This window comes from Diceros bicornis, chromosome 15 (assembly GCF_020826845.1).
Source record: "Diceros bicornis minor isolate mBicDic1 chromosome 15, mDicBic1.mat.cur, whole genome shotgun sequence".
NCBI lineage: Eukaryota > Metazoa > Chordata > Mammalia > Perissodactyla > Rhinocerotidae > Diceros > Diceros bicornis.
In genome coordinates, this window is record NC_080754.1 from 31460633 (window position 1) to 31487942 (window position 27310).

Sequence of the window (27310 nt, forward strand, 5' to 3'; positions counted from 1 at the left end):
ATTTTTTTAAAAAAGCAGCAAATATAAACTCTGGCCTAGAGATCTCACACTGGTAGTGGTAGGGTAGATTTGGCCTCCTGACATGTTTTGCTAGACACACAGTGTTTTAAATTTTTAAAATTTAGTAGCTAACATTCAAGAATTGAGAGACTTCATAAAAACCCACATTTCTAGCCTCTCTTAAACTATCTGGCAACACTGTACTCACATTCCTACATACCACCACCTGCTGGAGCTGAACACGAGCTGCCCCCTTTAGAAAAGGTATGCACTCTAGTCAGCCACCAGACTTGGTTCATTTATTTATTTCCTTCTGTACAACATGTGAGTTTGCTGGCTTCTTCCACACTGTAAAAAGTTTAAAACTCCTTAATGATTTAGTCTTCTTCACATCTTCGCCTTTATGCAAATATATGAAGCATGCATCAATACTTTCAAACATAGCTGAGTATTATTCAGCCTTGTATTAGAGCTAACTCTTAATTATCTGAACAGTGAAAGGAAGAGCACAGTGTCAAAAGTAATTAAGAATTATATCTACTTATGATTAAGGGGCTAGTTAATGTTGCATTTTATATTCAACCCTCTTCATTTTAAACATTAAGAAATTATGGCATAAAGAAAGGTGACTGTCCAAGAATACACAGTCAGGTATTAAAATTGATGTTTCCTGACATTCAGCAGGTCCACATCTTTCTACCACACCTAGGTGTGAAGGAGAAAGTGGCAGGAAACAGAATCATTGCCATTTTTATGACCATTTCCACTCCTTGATAGGCAATATCCACTGTCATGCGACAGGCCCAGAAAAATGTGAGGGCCAGTAGTGAGATCTAGTGAAGTGGTGACAGCAGCTCTCTAAATTAGCGGTACATGTGTCGAGAACTGACCAGGGTTCAGCAACATGAAGCTTAGGTAGAGCAGCTGTAAGAGTTCTTAGAAAGAGACGCTTGAGGAAATTGAGGTAAAGAAGCTAGGACTGCAGCAGGGTAAGAAAGGGGTGAAATACATCTGAATAATCAGAAACTGACATTTTGTTTCTAAGGTAAGTATGAAAAGCAAAATTATTTTTAACATTGATTCTAACTTTGTGAGCCACTTCAGACAGAAGCACAGGATACACTGACTCTTAGCTAGAACAATCATCTTTCAGAGTAATATGCATGGCAAATCAACTTTGATATTGATGATCATCATCATCATAAAAGCAGCTGGCACTTATGGAGCAGTTACCATGGGCCAGGTATTGTCTAAGTATTTTACATATATTAACTCATTTACTCCTTATAATAATCTGTGAGGCAGTCAACGTTATCATCCCTATTTTATAGGTGATGAAACAGAAAAGTTAAGCAACTAGCCCAAGGACCACACAGCTACTAAGTGGGAGAGCCAAGATACATGGGTAACAGAAATGCAAACTTTAAGGTACTTTTTATAATTCCTAGTCTAACCTTCTGGCAGGATTCTCACTAAGGAAGTGATTATTAAAGTATAATCGAGCCCTGCATAAAATCAATAAATGAAATGTTTCATCCATTAAATATTTTCCTTATGGAATCGCTATCCACACAAGAAGTTAAAACTATTTCACATTCAAGAAAATTTTGCTGAATGTGTTAAATGTGTTAAATGCTATCTTTGGAAGAAGAACCAATACCCTCAGACCAACACCATACCAATTAGTAAATTTTTATAGCAGTAGTAACTGGTAGCAGCTATAAGGTTAATCCCAACAGAGATGAGGAATAAAGAATAAATGGAGCATAAGGACCAAAAAGAAGGACAGTAGCTGTGATGGGAATAAAACCTAAAATTCACAGCTCCTACTCCCTTCAGATAATGCTTCTTACCCATTTAATTAAATTATATCCTAACCTCTACTGCTTTATTAGGAAGCTGTTTATCAGTCCACTGTTTAAGCTTGATATCCACTGTAGTATTAAACGTCCCTGAATTCATGGTCTGTGCAGCTGGAAGATAGATGTTTTCAATCACATGAGTCGATACTCTTTCCCACAAAGACTGCTGCAGGATTTCCTCCCTAAAATTAAAAAGAAAGTTTCAAGAACACCAAATTTAATATTGTTATTAAAAACAGCTTTATTGAAGTATCATGAAATTACAATAAATTGCACATATTTAAAGTTCTGACACATGTACACACCTGTGCATCACATCACTGTGCAACACTTGGTATGGTCAGTCATTTTGATTTTAGTCATTCTAAAAGGTTTATAGTGGTATCTCATTGTGGTTTTAATTTGAATTTCCCTAATGACTAATAATTCTAAGCATCTTTTCATATGCTTATTTGCCTAAAATTAATCCATACTTTATATGTGTTGACTGTGAAGTGGAGTTAAGACTGAAAGCTTCTTGGTATAATTTTAACAATTTATCAGACCACAGCACAAAGCACAGAGATGTTATGGGATATTGCTAGGTAAAATTGTTCAACACTTCATGAGTAAGGTAACAATATAAAAGATGCATAATCAGTTGAAAATTCTGCCTTAAAAGATATCTTTCAAGGACACAGATCTCTAAATAAGAAAAAGGCAATTATTTCAATCAAGAAAAAATATTGAAATCTCAAGAAAACATTTATTTGGCTTCTCCCAAACCAATTTCTACTGTAATATAATACTACAACATACAAAAACACTCGGCTTATCCAGTGGTCAGTCTTAAGAGTAACCTCAACCCTCTAGAATGCAGCTGCAAAGCTCAGGGTAGCAGAAACGTCCCTGCTGTCTAAAAGCCAAGCTGCACTTTTCTTGGGGGAGGAGAGTCATTACTTCCTCCTATCCAAGGCTACTCATAATCAATCACTCACCATTTTGTGTAACATTAAGTCTACTGAGTCAATGAGCTTAGCTGCTGGTTTCCCCTTGCTAACTTTTAGATGTGTTTTTCAGCTACAACCAGAAAACAAAAGAAAGAGCATAAGGAAAGAATATACCACTGACGACCAGAAGGACAAAGTCAATTTAGTCACGGCGTTAATGATAGATAGTGGGAGAATTTCAGGAGCAAGGTGGAAGAAAAGAAGCTTCTGAGGGCCTCCTATTCAGATACAGTTTTGGACACAAACTGAAGATTCCAAAAGATGAACAGAAGACCAGGATCCAGCCTCTAATCACCAGGGCTTTTTGCTGCTCCTGTCTCAGAATAGACACGGCCTGATACCTCTTCCTAGGAGTCTGTGGGCCAAACTACACCCCAGACACCCTTTCAAGAAGACCATAACAAAATTTCATTCCACCAAATCCTGACAAGCCTAAGGTAACTTTCTCAAAGGAGGCTGCTGCTTCCCAATCCACTGTACATGGTTGCCATCACCTATCCTTACCCAGCCTCACCTGCCTTGTGATCACCAAGCTGCGGTCCTCTGTCCAGACTCCCCCTGCTCCCCTCCATCACAATAAGTTTTATTGCGCCCCCAGTACCCTGTTTCACAGCAAACAAAACATTTTACATTCTCACTCTTTCCCTGTTCCTTGCATCTCCAAACCTTTCCTGGCTTTCTCTTACAGAGAGTGATTGTCCTCAAATTGTGCTGACTGGAAGCTGCTCGTTAGTTGAATGTGCTTCAGAGGTAGGAAGAGGAAGCTATGTTCCCTTTACCCCACAATCTCTCTTCTGGACCACTAGTCCTCAACTCTCATGGAAAAACCCCTGTACTGTGAGGCCACTCCATCTGGTTATACCATCCACTACCCTTACTTACATGGACCAATTCCCCAGCATATGTTCTTTGTAATTGTAGACTTCTTTTCTATCCTAAGTTTTGCAATTATCCGGGGATAAAAACCACAAATATACAAAATACAATTAACGTTATAGTTCTATTTACTACCCTCTTTATCTCCAGGAACTTTACCTACACTCCATTTTAATTAAAAATTGTTTCAAAATGGAAATTTCTTCTTTTAAAGCAGAAGACTTACTCCATTTAATAATTTTAAACAATACAGAAAAAGTAAGAAGTCCTTCATAATTCCTCCTTCAGTAGATAACCACTATTCACAGCTTAATTTATCATTAAAACAATTTAGTGCCTACATGAATATTTGTGTGTTTACACCAGTGGATCATATTAAACACACTGTTTTATACTTTTTTAAACTTAAAAGTATATTGTACATAGTATTCCATGTCAATATCCTATGTTTTTCAATGGCTGCACAGTAATCCACGCTGCAGATAAATATTATGTAATTCCAAATAGGAAACATAAGTTTTCAATATTTGTACACTGATAAACAAAACCATGGTGAAGATTCTTGTGTGTTCATCTTTGTCAAATATATCTTCATGTCCACAGATTCCCAGCAATGTAATTATGGACATAAATGTACTCACTATTTGACTGATTCTTCTCCATTACTCACACATCCAATCACTAAATCCTGTCAATTCCATCTTCTAGGTAACCTCAACTCAAAAATGTCTCCTCTTCTCCACCTGCACAGCCGCTATTCAAGCTGCTATCACCTCTCGTCTAGATTATTTCAACAGCCAACTGTCTCCTTGCTCACAGTTTTCTCCACCTACATTCCGTTTTCCCTACTACAAAGATCTTTCTAAAATGGAAATCTGACCTAAACCTCTTCAATGGCCCTCACTGCTCATGGGATAAATTTCAAGCTTCTGAACATGGCTTGTAAGGCCCTTAATTATCTATATCTTGCTTACATCTACTGTTCTATCTCCTGCCTCTTGCCTCTTCCTATGCTAAAGCCATACGCAATCACCTTCAGCTACCTGTGTCACCTTTCTTACTCTCACCTCCCGGCCTCTGCAATATTCCTCTCACTGCCTTTACCTAACACCTATTCAGCCTTTAACTCCCAGATTATGATATCAGAAACCTTTTTTGAGTCCTCAAATCTGAGTTAGCGGACTCAAGTGTGCATTCTCATTTTCTTTTCATTCTTTTAACTTCAACAAAATAAACTTAACACTTTTCACCAAAAATTGTATGCATGCCATGGTACCATTTTTTTAAAAAAGTATATTACTATAAATCCCGCCAGCTATCCTTCTAAATGACATGAAGAGAGACATACCTACAATGATGGTTACATAATGTTAATGACATACCAATATCTCCTGTTTAATGTCAGTAATTGATTCCTGATGATCACGTATATTGTGTGAAAACGCTGAGAGCCTACTTCTCACTATAATGCATCATATGTCAAACCTAAACCCTAATAACTTCCTTAAAATACAATTAAAGTATAGTAGAATGTCTATAAGTAAATAAACTATCATGTTAGGACATAAAATGCTTATAACACTGCTTCTAGATCACCAAATATAGATCAAACAGTCCTGTGACTTAAATAATTATGTCTTAGGCACGTAGCCTAAAATATCACATAAGGCATATGCAGCAAAATGATACTCCCTAAGACATCAACTATGTCACAAAAATAAAACGTTTTGGGTACAATGCAGCTGAATTCAATGTGGCATGAAGAGTTAAGATTAGGCCCTGCTATTTTGATCTGTGTTTGTGTTTAGCCACGGAGCCTGAAAAAAAACAGTTGATGAAAAGATACAGAATTGTCTGATCCAGAAGCTCACAGAATAAATTTCTAGTAGCCAGATGTCCTAGTTCTCTCCCTTGCCTTCTCAACAGGCAAGCTGGCAATACAGGTTTCTCATCCCTTCACAATGCCCTTCAGCCACCTGTGTGTTAAATAAATTAGATTTATTTTCAAGGCTCGCTTTAGCATAGGTTTACTTTGATTTCAGACTTTCTCTGTCCAAACAAAACTAACCATTCCATTTGATGATGCCAGAAATTTCCAAAGGCTCCATATTTTCCTCCTATAAACAGCATAACTAGTTATTATAGTTTAAAAATCACTTTTTAGGTACATTATCCTTATACAACCTAGTAAGGCAAGTAGTAGTATATTCATTCTGTGTGTGTGTGTGTGTGTGTGTGTGTGTGTGTGTCTGTGTATATGTATATTCCCACACCTATCTATCTCTTGCAACTTCAAAAGCTAACTGGCTTACAGAAAGCCACAGAACTGGCTTAAAATGCAAATAATAACCAAGATAATAAGTTGTGTTTTATATATATTTGATTAATCAGCCAACAAGTATAGATAAGATCAGAATTCTTTTTTGGATAAAGAGAGGAGATTAAAAATAGGCAGATTTTGACCACTTGAAGAGAGAAAATGGTTTACCGCTGAGGAAGAAAGGGCACCAAGATGGGGAAACTAGCAATGCAGAATTCAAACTTAAGTTCTGGATTCTACTGTCCAGGCTCAATTTTGATCATCCTCAACTGAGTAAACAGAAGAGGTACAGAAAATATTTACAATGAATGGCAGTAAGAATAGTTCTGCCCCAAGAACGATAAATTCTTAAAAATATTATAGGCTTCATTAGAAAGGTAATTTATGCAAAAGGAATTTGTTAATTAAAATATGACTGCTAAAAATTTCAAGGCTATTTATACATAGCTTGCTTGAGGTACACGGAACCTGTTTTGGTTACAGTGCCTCATTCCAACAAATTTAAGAGTGCCAAAATTTACATAAAACATAAATTGAAGGTGACAGTTTGCCTTGAAAGAGATTTGCATAAGCATTTTTCAAAAGGATGCATTTACTTGCTATTTAAAAAAATCTCAAATAGGATTCAATTTGAAATGTAATTTGCTCAAAACATATTAGGCACATATGATAAAAAGCATCAACTGTGTTCTTACTCAGAAATGAGAACTTGAAAATATACACTCTTCTCCCTTTATCCACCAATTTTCTCTATAGTTTTGTTCTCTATGATTAATCCAGTAAGAGCAAGCAGTTCTGATGGACTGATATTTATCTAAAGCACAATTTGATGAAACTTTTGCCTAATTTTATAGAAATCAAAATTATGTATAAGTATAAAGTAAAGAAAAGCCTAGGACAAATCAAGATTTAAAAAGAGCATGAAGAAAGCTATCTTTCAGAATATCTTTTCTGAAAGATACTTAATAAATATACAATTAATTGTACTTAAATACTTAATTGGTTAGACTAGAATAGTGGTTAGATTTTGCAAAAAGACATATTTTTATGTTCTTGCCTATTTACTAAGTGTTTTGGGTATGAGCCAAGGCTACAATAAATCACTGCTTTATCAATCTAAATTTTAGTATTTCATTATAATTCATATAGTAAAGTCTCTGAGAAAAGGTCAAATACTCACCAATGTTTTGGTGTAACCTGGCTCAGACTGATAACTTCATCGAGGATTTCATTTTTAGCTTTTTCAAATAGTTCATTCTAGGCAATACAGAAACAAATAAGTAAGATTTTCATAAGATAGTCAATTTGCCCTGCCATGATTTTCAGAGACAAGTAAAAGGAAGGCCTCTGACATTCCAGCGTGCTGAGCTCGGGTTTGAAGCACACGTGACTAGTCAATAACACTCTTCTCTTCTAGTCCCTTTTGTAGAAATGCCAACATTCAGACAAGGACAAAGAAACTGACACATGTCTACCTTAGTCACTCAATTTTGAATGCAGCTTTTCACATTAACATTTGTTCAGATGAGTCTTTCACATAACAAATGTTAGGTGAAAACATCAGGACATATTAATTTAGTGTAATAGTAAACTGATGCTGTGTTTTATAATGGATGGCACTTTACAATCAAGGAAAACCAATATTTAAGTCCCACTAAATCATTCTAGTTCTCCATGGTAAATGTTGAAAATGTAAAAAAGTTGATGTATAATTTTAAAAAGTTTACATTACATAAATACGTTAATTCTATAAGACCGTCAAAGAATATTTTTCACCTTCTCAGAAAACATTATTTATTTATTTATTTTTGTGAGGAAGATCAGCCCTGAGCTAACATCCATGCCAATCCTCCTCTTTTTGCTGAGGAAGACTGGCTCTGGGCTAACATCTGTGCCCATCTTCCTCCACTTTATATGGGACGCTGCCACAGCATGGCTTGACAAGCAGTGCGTCGGTGCACGCCCGGGGTCCGAACCCGGGCCGCCAGCAGCAGAGCACGTGCACTTAACTGCTATGCCACAGGGCTGGCACCCCCCAGAAAACATTTTTTTTAACACTTATTTTGACATCCTATGATCCCTATTTTTTAATATTATGTAATAAATACTTTAAATTATTGTAGAAGAGATAATTGCTCCTGGAAATGTATTCTTGCAGCTCTAAATTAGTAACCATGGTCATAACCAAAGCAACCTAGCTTACCAGATTTTGCTCATCGACATAACTTTTGTTAGAACACAATATTAAACTAGATATATACAAAATACATGAAGTACACAAATATTACCCGGTCAAGTTCTCGCAGGCGAGGATAGTTATTCTTCCACTCAGTTTCAAGGTTAAAACGTGTTGCTGAGGAAGAAGGAAAGATATTCAAGTTTGAGGATTCTCTTTCTTTCTAGAGGCAGTGGTCAAAGGCCATCTTGCATATCTTCTGTATTAATGGAATTTCTGAGTGTGCACCTATGACTCCTGCGTATTATGGGCTCTCAACATCTCAGAATCTCATTATTGCAATAGTTTTCCAAACTAATCTCCTTGACTCTAGTTTCTTCATTTTCAATCCACAAAACACCCAGCTGAAGCAGTTTAGTGCAGCTGCTAAGAGCATGGACTTTGGAGTCATACCACCAAGATTCAAATCCTGGGTCTATTATCTATTGCTGTGTGATGCTGGGTGCATTACTTAGGTAAGTCACTCTGTGCCTCAGTTCTGTCTTCTGTAAAATAGGAAGAATAATAATACCTACAATGGTGCTGAGGAACTAAATGGGATACACAGGTAGGCTTTCCAAGTAGAAAAAGGGAAGGTGGGTATACGCTCATCAAATGAAACTGTGGAAGCAAAGCCATGGAGCAGGACAGTGTGGGATTCAGGAACTAGTACAATGTAGCTGACACACAGGCTGTTCTGTTTCCCAGCCCATTTCCTCTCTTTCCAGCTGAAACAAGGAATCTGAGTTCTAATTTATTAACCTTTTTCTCCCAAACACTACTGCAAACTTCCTAATCCGTTTAAACTCTGCAATGTGCTCCTAGCAATGTTTCCCCTGAAAGGAAAAATCCTGTTCTTGTACAACAAGTAAAGATTTGTGTTTTTTCCATTTTCTGCATACTATCTAATAGTAAATGAACTAAAAAGCAACTGTTAAAGAAAGGGAGTAAAGAATTTGATGGATGCCTAAGATTGCCAGCTAATGAAATGTCTAAATTTGTTTACTTATTTGAAAAATCCAACTTACCTTTGAAACTATCAGCCTGTTGTTCAACTGACTCTCGTACCATTTTCCAAAAGCAGTCCGATACAGCAAGGCTTAAATTCCTTGTAGTCACTTGGTGTGCCTTTAGCATGCTTGTTCTATAAAAAAAATAACAAGAGCTAAAGTATATTAAAATGGCAAAAAGGACAAACTATCACTAAGTTTAAGAATGTGCTTATTATGAGAATAGCCACTTACACATTTTATACCAGCACTGTCTCATGAAACTTTCTGTGATGAAGACAATGTTCTATATCTGAGATATCCAATATGGTAGCTACTAGCTACATGAGGTTACTGAGCCCTTGAAATGTGTGGCTAGTGCTGACTGAGGAACTGAAGTTTTAATTTTATTTAATGTTAACTAATTTAAATTTAAATAACCACACAAGGCTAGTGACAACTGTATTGGCAGCACAGTTCTACAAGCTTGTCAGCTCCCCTCCCAATAGAAAATACTCAAGACTATGTTTGCAAGAACTATCTTGATACTAATTTAGAGGCAAACATAGTGAGGGGGTAGCTTAAACTGTTCCATTTGAAGAGACTCTCTACATATAAAATTTTAATGTAATTCAGTTGCCCTTCAGCTCTTCCATTTTGCTTTTCTGCCACTATCTTATTTTCTGTCAATTTCTGTCAATAGCTATTTAGGGATACTCCCCCTTTGACATCCCCACTCCCCACTCCAACTTTCCCCGATACGGAAAGAGCAATGTGTACACGCATTTTAAAACATAAGTGTTGATGTTTTAAAAATCACTTTATGTAAAACACCTTCAGAGGTATCCCTGTTGTCCTTCAGGGCCCACATCCCAAGGGGCAGTTTATTATGCCAGCATGTATTGTACCATGTGATAAACTGCTCCCAATTCTGTCAGAGTAGCTTGAGGACTTGCTTATTAGATGCTGACCACTATTTGGGAAAAATTCTGGAAATTCAATGTTAAACTAATGGCTCAGAAACAAAACTTTTAAGTGAAAACAGTTTAAGCTACCCCCTCACTATAAAATCTTCAAATATTTAAGCAAGATACCTACTTTAGGAGGTTTGAATTCTGAAAAAATTCTTCTTCATATTCTCTTATAGCTTCAATGCTTTCAGAGCTGTTTCCTAGGGAGAGATGATGGTGAAGTTCTCACTACAAAAATTAATCTTTACTATTTGAAAACAACAAAAACTTAAATTATAATAATCCATCTTTGCATACCTTTTCCTGTTACAACAGCAAAATACCCTAGAGCTTTCATTGGGAAGAGTTTTCCTTCAATTATCTGCTGAATCTGTTTTTTAAAGTGGGAAAAATAAATGTGAGATGTAGGTTTACATAATTTTTTAAAGCATAATATACTATTTAGAAAGCAAATTTAATAATGCTAAACATGTATGTGTTTAAACATATAAATCTGTACAAAAGCATTAAAATGCATTTCAATTATTTGAGGAAAAAATATATACATTTAATCTTACCATATTAAAAAAAGTATTATTAAAACAAAAGTTTAACCAAAATTAAAACTTGGAATGATGTGTAGTGTTTGGAGGCAGGTCTTAGGTTGAATTTCAGCTCTGCCTCTTACTGGCTCTGTGGCCTTAAGCAAGCTACTTAACTTTTTCAAAATAGTTGCTGAGAAGATCATATAAGATATGATACTTAACACAGTGTGTAAGGCACGCAGAGCACTCAATAAATGGAGGCTACTATTATTATACTCTTCTATAATAGTATACTATTATACTCTTCTTCAAGTGTCTAAATTCTAACCAAGTTAAACTGTCTTTTTTTATTCCTTTTTTTTCCCTTAAATATTTGGATTCATTGGTTCTCAATCCTTGTAAGGTCAAAAATCCTTTTCTAAATATAATAAAAACTATAGACTCTGTCCCCAGAAAACTGCATATTTGCACAGAAATCTACCATCCACACACAATGTAAGAGTTCCTTTTACAGAAGGAACTTCCCAGAAGCCCATTCAGATTACTACTGAGGTAAGAAGCCCTTTTAGACAAGTTACATCCCTAAGCTAATGCTGAATCTTTGGTATAAAAAAAGCCTGATATAAGCCTCAACCGCATTTCAAAAGAAATAAAAACTCACTACCCTAGAGAAGCGAAAACGAAATGAAAGGAATGAAGAGAAATGGGAAAGAGCCACAGAAATTTGCTTCTATCTCACTTCCCCCATTGTCCATATCAGGACCCATGCTGCCACAGCTGGCCTTACTATTAAAAATAAGGCAAAGTGGAGGTCTTGGAGGCTGTGGGAAAAAGAGTTAACACAGCAGGTCTGAGACTGCTGTCCTTAGAAAGGCCTGCTTGTCCTTGGTTGGCATCTGGGAATTTAACTGGTAAACAATTCCCTACATTGATATAAAAATTTCCCTAAATATAGTGGCTCATTGTGCAAGCAATGTGGTTTATGCTAAACATCTGCTTTCCTTTGGGCGTCTGGAATTTTTGTACTTGAGGGTGCCTACATGACCAGCCCCCAATAAAAACCTTAGGTGCTGAGTCTGTAATGAGCAACCTGGTGTTGGGGGGTTAGGCGCATCCTGTGTGACTCTACTGGGAGAGGACTCTTGGAAATTTGAACCTGGTTTCCTCCAGACGTCATCTCTTTGGAGCCAGCCTTTTCCCTCTGTGATTTTGCTTTCTATCCTATCATTGTTAATAAATCATAAGTGTAAGCATGACTAAGTAATGAGTCCTGTCAGTCCTTCTAGAGAATCAGTGAACCTAGGGGTAGTCTGTCTTGGGAACCCCTGACACAGAGGCATCATCCCAGAAAGCTTTAAGTGGAAGGAGAGAAATCTAAGCAGTAGTATGAGGGACGGGTACTTAGAGTCTGAAGTTGTTCTATCGGGGATAAAAATATAATAATAACAGATGACAGCCATCATGTATATAATACCTTTTAGCCAAGCACTATTCAATCAATAGCACTATTTCAAGCACTGTTCAAGCTTTACAACAAAAATTTAACTCATTAAACCTTCACAACCTATGAGAAGGTACCCTTAATATCTTCATTTCCAACAGATGAGGAAGCCTAAAGCACTGAAAAAGTTAACTTACCCAAAGTTTCACAGTTAGCAAACAGTAGAGCTGGGATTTGAAACCAAGCAATCTGGGTACAGATTCTGTACTCTTAGCCACTACCTTATGCCTTTACAATTAAGTAGAGAGCCTGTCCTAAGTCAAGACTTGCACTCTACTAAGACATATACACAATGTCTCCTTGAAATAAAACTCTTCCCTTGTTACAGGAGGAGGAGAGGAGGGACACTGAACACCACGTATAGAAGTCATAGAATTTCAGAAATGAAAGCACCCTAGAGATCAACTAGAGTAACAGGTTGGGTTGTGCATTGACCGGATGCAGAAAACAAGATTTGCTCAAAGACACACAGCTAGTTGGTGGTGGAGCAAGGATAAGAATGCTGAGGTCTGACACCCAATGCAATGCCTTCTCTATTATAAATATCTGCTATACAGTCTTCCATCAGTTAAGAAAGGTAATGTTTATCTGTAAAAAGAAAAATGGCATATATATAGGTCCAAGAGGAATCTATACTGTCACTAGTTTTACACTAATTTAAGAACATCAACTAAAAAAAAAAATTAAAAAAAAAAGAAACACCACAAATGAGGTTAATGACTGTCAGCATACAAAATTATTTAAATTAGAGTAAGCAATATTAGCAATTTAAGTATTTCTGAAGCAAACTAGTCATGTGTCACTTAATGATGGGGATACATTCTGAGAAATGCTTTGTTAGGCAATTTCGCCACTGTGTGAACATCATAGAGTGTATTTACACAAACACTGGTGTGTAGATGGTGTAGCCTATTACACACATAGACTACACGGTACTAATCTTACAGGACCACTGTTGTATATGTAATCCATCATGACTGAAACATCATTATGTGGCACGTGACTGTAACTATAATCATGGAATTTTATTTATACCTCAAAATTGCACTTAAGTAATTTACGCCAACTTTCCGATACTTTGTTTTTAATGAGAACCAAGAAAAATCTCACTACTACTCTCTGATAAAGTATAGTATTCCACAATGAGTTTTCTTTCTTTCTTTTTTTACAACCAGTCCTGGTCATAGCTGGAGCTTGTACAAAGACTTCTCTCACAGTAAAGAACTTGCCCTTACCCTGCTTGGACTAGCCACATTTTTCTCTGCCAGGTCTACTTTGGTCAAAACAAATATCGTCCTTCTTCCATGAGGATCCATTTGACTGACCAAGTCTGTAACAATGCTGCGTTCAGCATCCACGGATCCATCTGAAAAAAAATGAATAGTGACACTGGAATAAGAGCAAAGTGCATTTTAAAAACTTCCACAAGCTACATCCTTGGGTCCACATTATAGTAAAAATATTTTAATACATTTACCTTAGTTATAAAAAGAAATTCTAGCCAATAAAAATTTCTATGATGCCTACAGTGAAATTTAAAAAAATATTCTCAACTTCAATTCTACTTACTAATAAAATGAACGAGTAGGAGGAGAAAGCAAAACGTATTCATTTTGTATGTTTATGTGACGTGCACATTTAGAGCAAAGCCTGGGTTGCTACAGAAGGAAGCATATCAGTGCAATGAAAATCTTGTGGTAAGATTTACCTTGAATACATAGTATGATGGCATTAGGATTCTGCATATAAGCTTTGCTGATACTGAAAATAGTTTCCTTTGTATCGGGAGCCATGCCTGATGTCACAGTCTTGAAGAAAAAGGTTTTACATGTCATTACAAATGTTTCCACAACAGGAATACGATAAAATACACGTTTTGTATATACTTACGTTAATCACACCTGGTAAGTCAACAAGCACCATCCTCTGTAGTCCAGGGCCTTTGACATTTAAGGATATGGTCTACTCAGGAAAAAAAAAATATTAATTTTGTGGGGCAGTTTGTTAGGAATTTTTTGGTGATACATAGTCTGAATATTCTATATCTCATCCATTCAGATATCGTGCTCAGAAAAATGTTATTCTTTTTCTGACTCTAAAAGTAATTATTCTAGAAAATTACCTACAAAATGATACATTTGGAATATTAAAAAAAAAATGTATACATGGAACAGCTGCAATCTAAACATCATTGCCAATATCATGCTTTATTTCAAATTGTAAACAGTGGATTTCCATAAAAAATTATTGAAATGAATTGCAACGCTTACCTCAGGGCTGACAGTACAACCGTCTTTCACATTTTTCCTCATTCGGAGTTCTATTTCATGTCTTAATGCTGCAAGCTATTAATGGAAAACAACAAAATTCTAAGAAAATCTTCAGTTAAAAACATTCCATTTAATTGTCTTTTATAAGCTTACACAGGTTATAAAGTTACACATGTGAACTTCAGATGAATTCTACTTACATCTTCCTCTTTGGTAAGATCAAACTCCCGAGAACTATCTTTAAACAAGGCCACGTGGTGAGGACCTTCACTCAGAGTCACCTGAAATTAACAGAAAATTGTGATGTAACGATGCATTTACAGTTCATATTAATTCCCTTTGCACCTACATGGTCTAGACAGGGCCACCGCATTGCACAAATCCAGGCGTCCCTTCACACTACACATGAAAAGCATCCTCGGAAGCTGTCAACAAGGTGACAGAGAGACCACAGAATTCTGTATCTGTACTGTTCATACATCTGTCACACGTGTTGTGATTGCCCAACAAGACTGCTGGCTACTTTGCATCTTTCATGACATAAAATGCTGCTGCCTCTCTCTCATAGTTAATGTTATACGAAGTACTGAACATAAAACCATCACTCTAAAACTTGAAAAACCAAAAGAAAATCTTGCCTTTAACTTCAAAGGTAAATTTAGGTAAAGGACAATTCATTTATTTGACATCAATTTATCGAGAGCTAACTATGTGTCAGATGTTATTAGAAACATAAAGAACTGACTGTCCCTGTTTTAGACCTCACTACATCCTGGGAGAAATACACACAGAGATAATAGGACACTGTGGCAAAACCTAGGGTGCCACAGAAGAGAGCAGTACTGACTATAGGAAAGCTTAAGGCAGCCTTCACCCCAAAAGTGACATTTGAGTAAGAAATTCTCTAACAGCTTATATATTAACAGTCAGCAGTTTCATGAGAACTTCTAAAATCACATTCCTTAACTTTTCAATGGTAACTTTTCAGGCTTCTCTATAATGATCTGATTTCACTTTTAAAATACAACTCCCTCTAGGGAGATTAGCTAATGAGGCTAGATAACAAACAAACAGCAGCTGTTTGAAAGCATCAGCGAGCAACCATGGCAGCCTGGACTAAGAGTCCAAGACCCCAAAGGATTTTGGGGGGATATACCTGCAGATATTTTCTCTCAGGGCATTTGAGAAAAGCCTAAAACTTGCAGCAGTCTCACTGGGTTAAGGAGACAAAATCAGGGTTATCAAGCTGCCACAATTTAAGGTGCCAAGGTCCCGGAGAAAAATGGACACCAGAAACGACTCTCCAAAAACTGAGCCCTACAGTCTGCGCACAGTTTCCCTTCAAGCCACTTGCACATTAAGAAACCAAGCAAAAAGACGCTATGAAAGAGGCTGAAACGCTAAGTCAGGATTCTGGCAATCTCACTGTTCAGAGGAGACAAAAATCTGGAGTTCAAGATCAATCAAGGAGTAGAAGCCCTGATAAATACTAGGGGAGTAATGGCAAACTGGAAAGAGACAAGTCTTGTCTGTTTCAAGGAAATCTGTCCATGCTCTATCTGTCTGCCAGAAGAAAGTTAACTCCTTCCTGAGATATAACATCATCCACAGCCACTACAATTAGGGCGCTGGGAATGTCAAAGGTGGGTTTACAACGTTTTTACAACTGATTATAGAGCATGATATGAGGTGTAATCGTTTTTTTTTCCTCCCTAAATTAGAAGTAGCCCAAATGCCCATCAATAGTAAAATGGATCTATGAAGTGTGGCACATTCACACAATACCACAGAGAAATGAAAAAGAAACTAGCTTCACACAACATGGCTGAATTCACAGCCAGATCCAAAACGGTGCTCTGTATGAATCACACTGTACTGTCCGCCCAACACCCGTCCTTGCTTGCGGCAGTTAGAGACAGAATTCATTTCCAGAAGATTTTAGCCTCAGCCTCATTGTCTCACTTTCTACCACTTTTCTGGCCTCCATTCTCAGTGATTTCAACTTTCCAACTCTCCAAATACTCTATACCTACACCCACCAGCTGAGCACAAAGGAAAAGCCACAACCATACAGATGCCCTTTAAATTTATGTCCACAGACCTTAATCGCGACTTCAGTACAACTCAGCAATCCTAATATTTCTTGACTTCCCTTGTCAACTCACTCCTGGAGTCACCACTTGCCTAGAAAAGACTTCACACTTTTCCTTCTTGCTTCAATCTTCAATGCCTTCTCCCCTGTCTTTACTTAACAGCTGATAATCTAGCTTCTTATTTCACTGAGGAAGCGGAAGCCATCGGAAGGAAACTTCCACACAGCCCACGTACTCGCCCCCACTGGTAAATCCAGTGATCAATTCTCAGTCTTCTCCCTCCTTGATCCAGCAGCAGCAGCTGACCTCCATGATCCTCCCCTTCTCCTGGATGTTTTCTTTAGCTGATCCCAGGACACTGCTCTGGCTCCCTCCTAGTGCACCAGTTGCTCCTTCACCAGCTCCTTTGTTGTTTCCTCTTCCCTCAGCCTCTTAATGTTGGGAGTGCCTAAGAAGCAATCCTTCGTCCTGTGTCTCCTCCGTCACTAGCCATTCCCTCTTTCAAGATCATAGCTTTAAATACCACCTTTAGAGATGTGATTATGACTCCTCAATTTACGTCTCTAGCCCGGACCTCTCTCCAAACTTGTATATCCAACTGCTCATTTGTTAATATCCCTCAGGCAAGTCCAAAACTCCTGATCGTCTTCCCTAAACCTAACTCACTCCAGACTTTCCCATGCAAACTATAGCCTTTAATTCATTTAGGCCAAAAACCTCAGAGCATCCTGATGACTTTTTTTCTCTCTCTCTCTCCATATCAAATCTATCAAGAAATCCTATTGATTCTACTTTCAGAATAGGTCACAATCCAACCATTTCTTATCACCTTCACCACAAGTTCCCTGGCTCAAGTACCACCTGGACACTTCAATCACCTGGTGTCCCCGGTTCTACCCACCTTGTCTACATCTGTTTTCAACACAGCAGCTAGAGCAAGCCTTTTTTATTAATTTTTTTTTGTGAGGAAGATCAGCCCTGAGCTAACGTCTGTGCCTATCTTCCTCCACTTTATATGGGACGCCGCCACAGCATTGGCCTGACAAGCAGTGCATCGGTGCACGCCTGGGATCTGAACCCGGGCCGCCTGCAGCAGAGCGCGGGCACTAACCACTATGCAACAGGGCCAGCCCCTAGAGCAAGCCATTTAAAAAGTAATGTTGTTACTCTGCTCAAAACCCCACACTGGCTCCCTATTTATTCCAAATAAAAACCAAAGCCTGGGGCCGGCCCGGTGGCGCAAGCAGTTAAGTGCACGCGCTCCGCTGCGGCGGCCCGGGGCTCACCGGTTTGGATCCCGGGCGCGCACCAACGCACCGCTTGTCAGGCCATGCTGTGGCCGTGTCCCATATAAGTGGAGGCAGATCGGCATGGATGTTAGCCCAGGGCCAGTCTTCCTCAGCAAAAAGAGGAGGATTGGCAGATGTTAGCTCAGGGCCGATCTTCCTTACACACACACACAAAAAACAACAAAGCCTACCCAACGATCTACAAGGCCCTAGTGATCTGTTCCCCCCTGCTCCCCATTATCCCTGACCTCATCACCTACTACTCTTCACTCTGCTCTAGCTACACAGGCCTCGAACGTGATAGCCACTAACCACCTCAGGGGCCTTGCACTAACTCTCTCTGAAGAGAACATTCTAGTACTAGATATCCACATGACCCCCTCTCTCACTTTCTGCAAGTCTTTGTTCAAATGTCACCTTTGCAATGCAGTCTACCAAAACCCTGGGCCCCCCATTCCCCTTGCCACTTTTTCTTTTTTGCACAACACTTACCACCTTCTAACATTCTATGTAAATTAGTTATTCATTATGTTTATTATTTATTGTCCATCTCCCTCTACTAGAATATATCCTCATTAGCAAGGATCTTTGTTTTGTTTACCAACACACTGCCTAGAGCACTGGTGGCATGCATTAAGCACTAATAAATAGGTATTGAAAGACTCTGTAGCCATTGACTTTCCTCCTGTGACGATGCCTGAATTGTCGGTGCTTCTATGTACAGACGGCTTGTATGCTGAGTCCCAGTCTCTTTCACCTCAGTGACTTTGCTCTTGCTATTGTCCCCTCTCTCTTGCATCACCATTTTTTTCTCAACTAGATCATTACAATCAGCATATAGGTATCTTTAAAAACCTTCCCTTGACACAATATATTACAACTGCTACTGACCCATTTCTCTACTCTTTTTTACAGTAAACCTAGAAAATTATCTATATTTACTGACTCCACTTTCAATGCTCTCATTCTCATTCAGCCTCTCACTTATCTTACTCAGAACAAAATCCAAAGGCCTAATGACGGCTCAGTATAGCCAGGCCTCCCACTGCACCTCTGCCCTCCCCTCCCATCACTCAGTCCTCATTCACTCAGCTCCTGTTACACTGGTCTCCTGGCTGTACCTCCCACTGATTTCTACAATAGGATAATTCCAAACGCTATGTACCAATTCTTTCTTCAGTTAAAATTCTTCATTTCAACACAGTGAACAAACCTTACTGAAATGATTACTTTCCTGAGGAACTTCATTCAGATGGCCTATTTTCTTACCTTAACTGGAGAACGTGTCATCATCTCCCCAGATCCTCGTGGGAATATTCGTGCTTGAGCAATCATTTCCAACACACTCGTTTTTCCAGCACTCTGATCTCCAACCACAACCACCTTACCACAAAACAAATAACATTTATTCTTAATTTTCAATAGCAAATTAAATTTAAATAGATTTGGAACGCTGCTCTGAGATTTTTTAGTCTTTTAAAATACCTACGGTTAAAAAAATGATTTTTAAAATATCATCCATAAAAATATGATGATTGATACATGTATACATATTGAAAACACAAACAGCAAAACATTAATTGGATCCATTGTTTATAGCCAAATTTTTGCTAAAAACTTGTGCTAATTTAAACCACTATTTCTAAAACCAGATCACTAACGTTCCACAAATCTTTGCCATAGCTAGTTTACTCTTTACAAAGACATGTTCAGTTCTGACGTTAAATTTCACTCACGTGCCTAACTTAATCCACTATTCAGATATTCTAATATCATGAATATTATGAATACATAATGCCAAATATCTGATAGCTTACCTTCATTACACATAAACATAAGTAAACCAATGAACCAAAATAAAGAATCAAACAACATTCGATGCTTAAGACACCACCTAGAACACAGGAATAATATTATATAGGTAAAAACTGTATGTCATTGTCTATGCCTATGTGTGTATCTGTACGTGTACATATTGTGTTTATGTGTATAATTACATTTAATTTTTTCAGCACCTATTTTGCTAATGGGCAAGTTCACTGTGTATTAATTTTTCACTTACTCTTGGCAGATGATCTTGAGTATTATAACTGGCATCATAATCAGACAGAACATCAAGAACTTCAGAATACATGTCAATCAAAGATTTCTATAAAATTTAAAAAATAAAAATATAAAACAGTGAAAACATAAAAAAAAAATACCACAGATGTGTCAAGAGAAGAAAGGCTGATAAGTTCAAAATGTTTTTCCATAATCACTGTATTCTTTTTTAATTATATAAATACATTATCACAGTAAAAAGTAAAACAGTACAAAATAAAATTCCATTTCTTCTTATCCAATTTATCTGATTTAGAGATACACTGATTTAATAAAGTACATTAACTCAGGATTTCCTAACCTTCTAATGAAATGGTAAAAGAGGGAAGTTATTACTTAATACTGAAGAGCTAACATTAAATGCCCAACAAAGGAAGACCACTAACACCAAAAACACCAAATAAGGGGTCAGGTGACCAACTGAAAGGAAATCATCCTCTACCAAGTTTGGTGTGTGTGACAGAGAGAGAGGGAGAGGGAGAAGGGGAGGGAGAGGGAGAGAGACTGAAGAAAAGATAGAAGCAGAGAAAGAATCACCAAGAAGACTTAAATCAGTAAGAATGATTAAGTGTACTCTGACACCTGGGCAGATTAAACTGTGAGAGCAGCGGGGACAGACATCCTGTATTCTTTCTCTCAGTAGAACCAGGATTGAACATGATGCCTTGCACATAACAAGCTTCAAGTACCTATTTGATGAATAAATGAACAAATAAACAGGCCTGGAAAAAGAGGCTGCTATCAAGGATTTAACAATTAAAGTTTTAATGCCAGGTAGGAACAAAATGAGGGCCTATGATTCCTTTCATCCCTTAACACCTAGAAATAATTAAATGGAAAGCAATTGTGTCCCATTCACCTAAAAATAAACAAAAATTTTTTCAAATTTTCATCACCATTTCATTTTATGAGAGAAAATATTGTTTCTGAGGTAAACTCTCAATATATATTAACACTTGGACATGGACTTTTTCAAGTGACACGTGTGACTAGCAAATAAAGTCATACTATTTATTTGTTTTATGCAGGCATGATTTAGAGTCCAAACTACTAATACATGTTGGTTAAAGTGTAACTATATATCTTTGCACCTTGGCTACAGAATGCATGTGCCATGACTTATTGTAGTTTTACTACACACAAATTCTGTTTACTTATATGAGATTTAACTTAAAAGGATTACTTCAATTTAATTTAGCACATACAGCTTGGTTTGGGGGGGTATAAGATTTAATTTATTGATAATGCTAACTACCAATGTGTTGATGATAACAATACCAGCATATGTTTTTTCAAAAATTCTTTAAACACCTAAGGAATCTTCCAGAAGAAAATGTTCACTCTTTTAAAACTGAAGAAAGTAGCCTAACCACTCACTGGAAATAAAAGTAAGGCAGTGACGATAAGTCATATTTTAACATCTATCAACTCACAATTGTGATTTTATAGCTCATAATCTAAATCTGTAGATTTAATAGAAATTAAATAAGCCTAAAGATAAACTAGGTATTTCAGAAAAATAAATTGATTCATGAGAAATGACTCAAAAGAATAAACATTTTATGGGCATAATATAAAACAAATGTTTGGAGACTACAATTTGTGAAATGTCTTAATATAGGAAGAGCTGTCCCTATCTCCCAATGAAATCAGGTTAGAAAGAAAAGGATGACAGAACACTTTACGCTTCCTTAAAAACTAGTATTGATGAACGCACAATGTCAAGTGGTAAAGTTCTAAGAATTAACAAATTAAGATAAACTTAAAATACCTTAAGCTTTCTATGATGGATGCCTTTATCATCTTTCTGCAATACTAATTTTCTCAATTCTTTGTTCTCCTTTTCTAACCGTTCCAAGATTCTCTGGTACTTCAACTGCAACAAAATAATACACAAAACTATATAAGAAAAAGACACTAATTAAGTCTAAATTAAAATCTTTCAAAAGTTGTATGTCCTGACTATTTAAAATGAATTATTTCATCTAAACACCTCCTATGAAAATGTTCAGAGGATAGACTAAATTATGACTATTATCTCATGACCATATTGATAATATCTCATGGTCATATTGATAATATGACCATGAGATAATATTCACTATCATTTGGCCATTGACAAATGGTCAAATTGATTATAGTTTTCTATTATAATATGGCATTTTATTTGGAAAATTCTTCACTATTTACATTGAAGAAATTAAATTATTTAAAAATACCACAAGGTAAGAATTTAAAGAAGCAAGTTTTTAAGTACACTCTATGAAGCAATATTTCCTATTATATCAAAATTTTAAATCTTCGTTACAGGGACATTTGACAAAAATTCAAATTTCTCCCATTCTCCATATTATTTAATGTTTTGATTAAAATCATATGTTATAAAATAATAATAGCTAGCAGTACCCAAGTATGCATTATATGACAGGCTCTTTACTAAGCGATTCACCTGCAATAAGTCCTTTAAGCCTTCACATGAGGCAAAGGCTATACAGATTAGGAACCTCAGGTTAGGAATGCTTGGTAGTGTACCCAAGAACACAAACTTTTGAATGTAAGTCTGAGTCGAGGGCTCAAACTTCCAAGTTTTGGTAAGTTTCCGTGGCCAGAAATTACACACTAATTTTTGACATTTTGATATAAAAACAGATTTAAAGAAGACTAATATGTTTAGACAGATTGTTTTTGCCAAAGTAGAGGGTTGGCTACACACATTTCTTCTCAAATAAATTTGATCTTTTTCTAATTGGCCTTCTCAGTTTTTACACTATGATTTCTTCTCTAAACATTCACAATGTTCAGAAAACTATCAAAAATTACTCCTTCCTACAACCAGGAGAATGTTTATATCCAACTTATAATATCATGCCTTTAACAACTGAAAATATTTCTTAGAAAATGTTTTAGGTTGTTGTGATTTTCCCAGAACAAAGTAAGTAACAGGAAATTATGGTTCTATCTTCAGAGAATGTTCAACTTAAGCCAAATTAAAGAAGAACAATGTAGTTGAACTATATAGTATGAGACAGGTAGAACTATAGGCTAGATTCCACTATAAACAAATTTTCCATAACTCATTCATTTATATGTAGGAATAGTATATACAACAAAATTCTGGGAGTATCTAAGAATTAGATCTTTGCTGTCTAATATGGCAGCCACTAGCCACATGTAGCCATTGAGCACTTGAAATGCGGCTAGACTGAATCGAGATGTGCTGTTAAGTGTAAAATACACAACATATTTCTATGATTCAATAAATAAACATCTCATTAATATTTTTTATACTAATTACATGTCGAAATGATACTACTTGGGATCTACTGGGTTAAATAAAATACATTATTAAAATCAATCCCACTTATTTCTTTTTCCCTTTTTTTAACGTAAAAATTTAAAATAACACGAGGCTTGTATTATATTTCTGTTGGACATCACTGATATAGATAACCCCATGGTTTATTATATCAATTCTCCATACGATGTTTGTGTCAATGCCCAGTGGCTGACAACTACAACTGCACAAGTTGAAGGGTTGATATCAATGGATATATGAGGGTGGCAGGATTTCCAATGGCTCATTTCTTTGTAACTATGGAATCAATTATGGGGTCTACATTTTCTGGGATGGAAACTTTCTTTGCTACAGGTGCCAATCTATAGCCACCCTGCAGAGATGTGCTACTGGGCCATCCTCCAAAGCTCTAGACCAACAATTCTCAAACTTAGGGATGCATAGAATCACTTGAGGGCTTTTAATAAAGATTGTGAGTTCTACTCCCAGAGTTTCTGATGCAGTGGGTCTGGAATAGGCCAATAATTTGCACTTCTAACAAGTTTCCCAAGGATACTGATGTCACTGCTCCAGAGACCACACTTCAAGATCAATGATTCTTAAACTCTGGCTGCAGATTGGAATGACCTGGCTGGGAAGCCTTAAAAAACATATATGGTGATGCTCAGAGCACAGGTGATTCTTACATATGGTCAGGTATGAGAAATAATGCATAGTTATTAATGAAACCTATGACTCAAAATATACTAGTTGTTTAATTTCATCTAGATTGCCCCTTGCTGTGTTTTTTTTCCCTGAAAGACTCAAGATAAGTCTTTTTAATTTTAAAAAAATTACTTTTTTTTTGCGAGGAAGATTAGCCTTGAGCTAACATCTGTCGCCAATCCTCCTCTTTTTGCTGAGGAAGACTGGCCCTGGGCTAATAGCTGTGCCCATCTTGCTCTACTTTATATGGAACGCCGCCACAGCACGGCTTTGACAAGCGGTGGATTGGTGCACGCCCGGGATCCGAATCCCGGGTGGTGGCAGCAGAGCACGCGCATGTAACCACTACGCCACTGGGCCGGCACAAAAAAATTCTTGATTACCACATATCATTGTTATCTAGATAGACTACCTAATGATTAAGTGGGTGATAGGACAATTTTGCACTAGAATGTTACCTACTCGTTACATTGCACGAATAACAGGTCTTTAAAATAATGATAATTTTATCATGGACTATAAGAGAATAGCTTTTCAGAGCAGTGCCAATAATACCTTTAGAAAAGTTATTATCTGACTGGTTTTGGGCTTTAGAGAAGCAAAGAGAAAAGTTCCTGAGGGCTCACTAGAACTGTGGTAGACTCAACTCCAATTTCTTTAACTGTTACTTAAATTACTTAGCCTATCAGTGTAAAAATGCAGGAATAGGTTTATAAAAGGACAAGCCACTGTCCTCCATTTTTTTCCCACAGTATTTTTCTTTAAAATTAGAATCACAAGGTTCATTCAAAAATAGGTTTTTACGCATAAATGAGTTAACCACGCTTACCAAGTTCCTTCCTTATTCCTTATTTCTCAATTAGCTTTCCCATTTTTTGCATCTATTGATAATAAGATTCTTTCATTAAACCATTCCAAATTTTGCTTTGTTAAAAAAATAAATTTTTCACATCACCAAACTTACATTAGAGTATAAGAAAAAGTCTCTCTTTTTTTTTTCCACTCATCAGAATTACCTGAGTGTGCAGAAGTTCTTCTTGAAGTTGGTCAATTTTCTCTTTGTCTGACACCTAAATATTTAAAATAAATTAATTTTATTTAAGTAGAATTAAGTTTATATATAATGTAAAGTATAACTTGCAAATGTTTTAAAAAGTATTTTTAAGAGTAAAAAACTACTGGCTTTATATGCATAGTAATCAAAGGAAATTTTAAATAAAATGATTATCTAAGAAAGTAAAAAACACCTGTATTCATCAAAAAAAATAGCATATCAAAATTTTATATTAAATAAAAACTTTAAAAAACAATCATTTTCCTGTTACCATTCTACTCATTTCTTATGAATGGCTTAATAGAAAACTAAGAGATCAAACATCTGGTTACTATATTCTTCATAAGTTGCTTTGTACTCAAGCACAGGCACTTGGATGCTTGGAGAAATAAAGCGTTGATATCCCTACAGAAATGTGTTTTGGGAACTCAGATACACGTTATCATTTACAGCTACTGAAAAAAGTTCATTGGTCATAGTGTATCTTCTAAGAAAGTATTATCCATTTCTACTCTGTTAAGTAGGGAAGTGTTTAATAAATGCAAAGAACAATTTGCATTTTCAGAGCTTTAAGTGGAGACAGATGCTTGTTTTTAAATTCAGTTCAGTACAAGACCTGCTAACCCACAATTTAGTGAATGCATCAGTAGCAACAAAGTTGAGTAAAGCAACTAAAATTGATTTGAACGTAAAACAAAAGTAGGATAAAATCCACAGGTATTGTGGAAACTACTTCAAACTGTTATTAATGCTAATAGTTCTAAAATAAAATATCCAAAAACAACAAAGAACTTTATTGCATAACAGGCTTTAAAGTAGTCACAATACAATTCTAAATATAGAACACAATGATGTCACTCATGACAAATCCACATTAACTATGCTTTGACTCCTTGGTGAGGTGCCGAAGTTGTCATCCTCAGTCTTTCAAAATAATTGTCTAATTTCTGATAATCAAAATTTGTAAACATGAATTTATTTCACAGGAGACAAAAATCAAGTTAAAATTCATGTAAATCCTTGTTCATCTTCATTCATTGGCTATTTAAGCAATCAAAACAAAAGGGTAGCAAATATATATGAAAAAATTTTAAATGATTTGCTTATTGAGGTAGACATTAATAAGTCTCATCCATGCAATAAAAAGTTATTTTGAGATTTTAATTTCTATTTCCAAATACTTTCTCAAAAATATCCTCAAACTTCTTTTAAATAAAAATGACAATGCTTGTTAGAAACAACAGGTAAATATTTTTTTTTCCTTAAAAGCCTATGCCTAAAAATCTCCAAATATGACAATGTAATTAGAAAATAGATAATATAAAACAAATTGTGTTTTATTGTTTTCTCACTCCACACAGCAGAGACTTGTGAGTAGAAGCTTTTTTCATTTGACTATGTATTTGTGTAAAATGGACAAGAATTATTAATAGTCTCCTAAAATTGAGAAAACAAGCAAGTTGGGAAGGAGCCCACAACCCAAAGAACAAAATCTTGAAGGCTAATGAAGCAATAAATAATTCCATATTTGGATCATAGGGCATGCCATCATACTGTAATAATGTGGTCATAAAAATTTTGTCATGCAGATTAAATTCCCAATTCATTTTAAAAGGTACTTTGATGTACTTTGTTCCATTAAATATTCATCCAACTGTAGCTAAATTAGTATGAAATGTATCAACAGTATTAGTATAAACTGTTTTAGTTTTAAAAGTGAATATTTAATGATTTCATGCAATATATCCTAAATTACAATAGAAAATTCAACATTACATCTGGGGCAATAATTAAGAAACTAATACAATTACACAAAACAGTTAGAATGGTTACTATAAGCCAAGGGCTATAAAAAGTTAACTTAGTAATTTGGTAAATAAAAAGGGAATATAAAAAGTTAAAATAATATAAGGCTATTAGAATACAAGGTTATTAGAATAACAAGGTTATTAGAACTACAACCTTTATGCTAATATTAGTATTCAGTAACCATGACTGTTAAGATTTTTATAAATTCGGATTTTTATCAGTATTTAGATTTATCATTTGCCCTTCTGGCATGATTGTTAGGAATATCTCATGCACAGTTTTACCAATACACTTCCTAACAGCTAGTTTAATGGAACATCAAAATTAATGTTATATTAAAAGATAGGTGGTGGAGTCAAGAATTAGATCTAATATTTTCTAGGAAACAAGATGAAAACCTTTAGGTTTACAAAATAAATATTAAAGATTAACGAGAAGATACTTT

At 36.1% G+C, this 27310-nt stretch overlaps 1 protein-coding gene across 4 annotated transcripts in view; it reads right to left on the reverse strand.

Moving 5' to 3' along the window:
- The window catches only part of OPA1 (OPA1 mitochondrial dynamin like GTPase), an 87670-nt gene that overhangs the window by 33980 nt on the left and 26380 nt on the right, over positions 1–27310 (reverse strand). For all 4 annotated transcript variants that reach the window (XM_058556100.1, XM_058556105.1, XM_058556101.1 and 1 more), the window contains 15 exons: positions 25019–25072; positions 21774–21878; positions 19962–20048; positions 19169–19282; positions 14718–14798; positions 14518–14592; positions 14138–14209; positions 13956–14055; positions 13483–13613; positions 10520–10592; positions 10350–10422; positions 9291–9406; positions 8336–8400; positions 7228–7304; positions 1879–2044 (listed from right to left, as the gene is read on the reverse strand). In XM_058556100.1, coding sequence (XP_058412083.1) covers positions 1879–2044; positions 7228–7304; positions 8336–8400; positions 9291–9406; positions 10350–10422; positions 10520–10592; positions 13483–13613; positions 13956–14055; positions 14138–14209; positions 14518–14592; positions 14718–14798; positions 19169–19282; positions 19962–20048; positions 21774–21878; positions 25019–25072 — 1389 coding nt within the window. The remainder of the gene's footprint in view (positions 1–1878; positions 2045–7227; positions 7305–8335; positions 8401–9290; positions 9407–10349; positions 10423–10519; positions 10593–13482; positions 13614–13955; positions 14056–14137; positions 14210–14517; positions 14593–14717; positions 14799–19168; positions 19283–19961; positions 20049–21773; positions 21879–25018; positions 25073–27310) is intronic.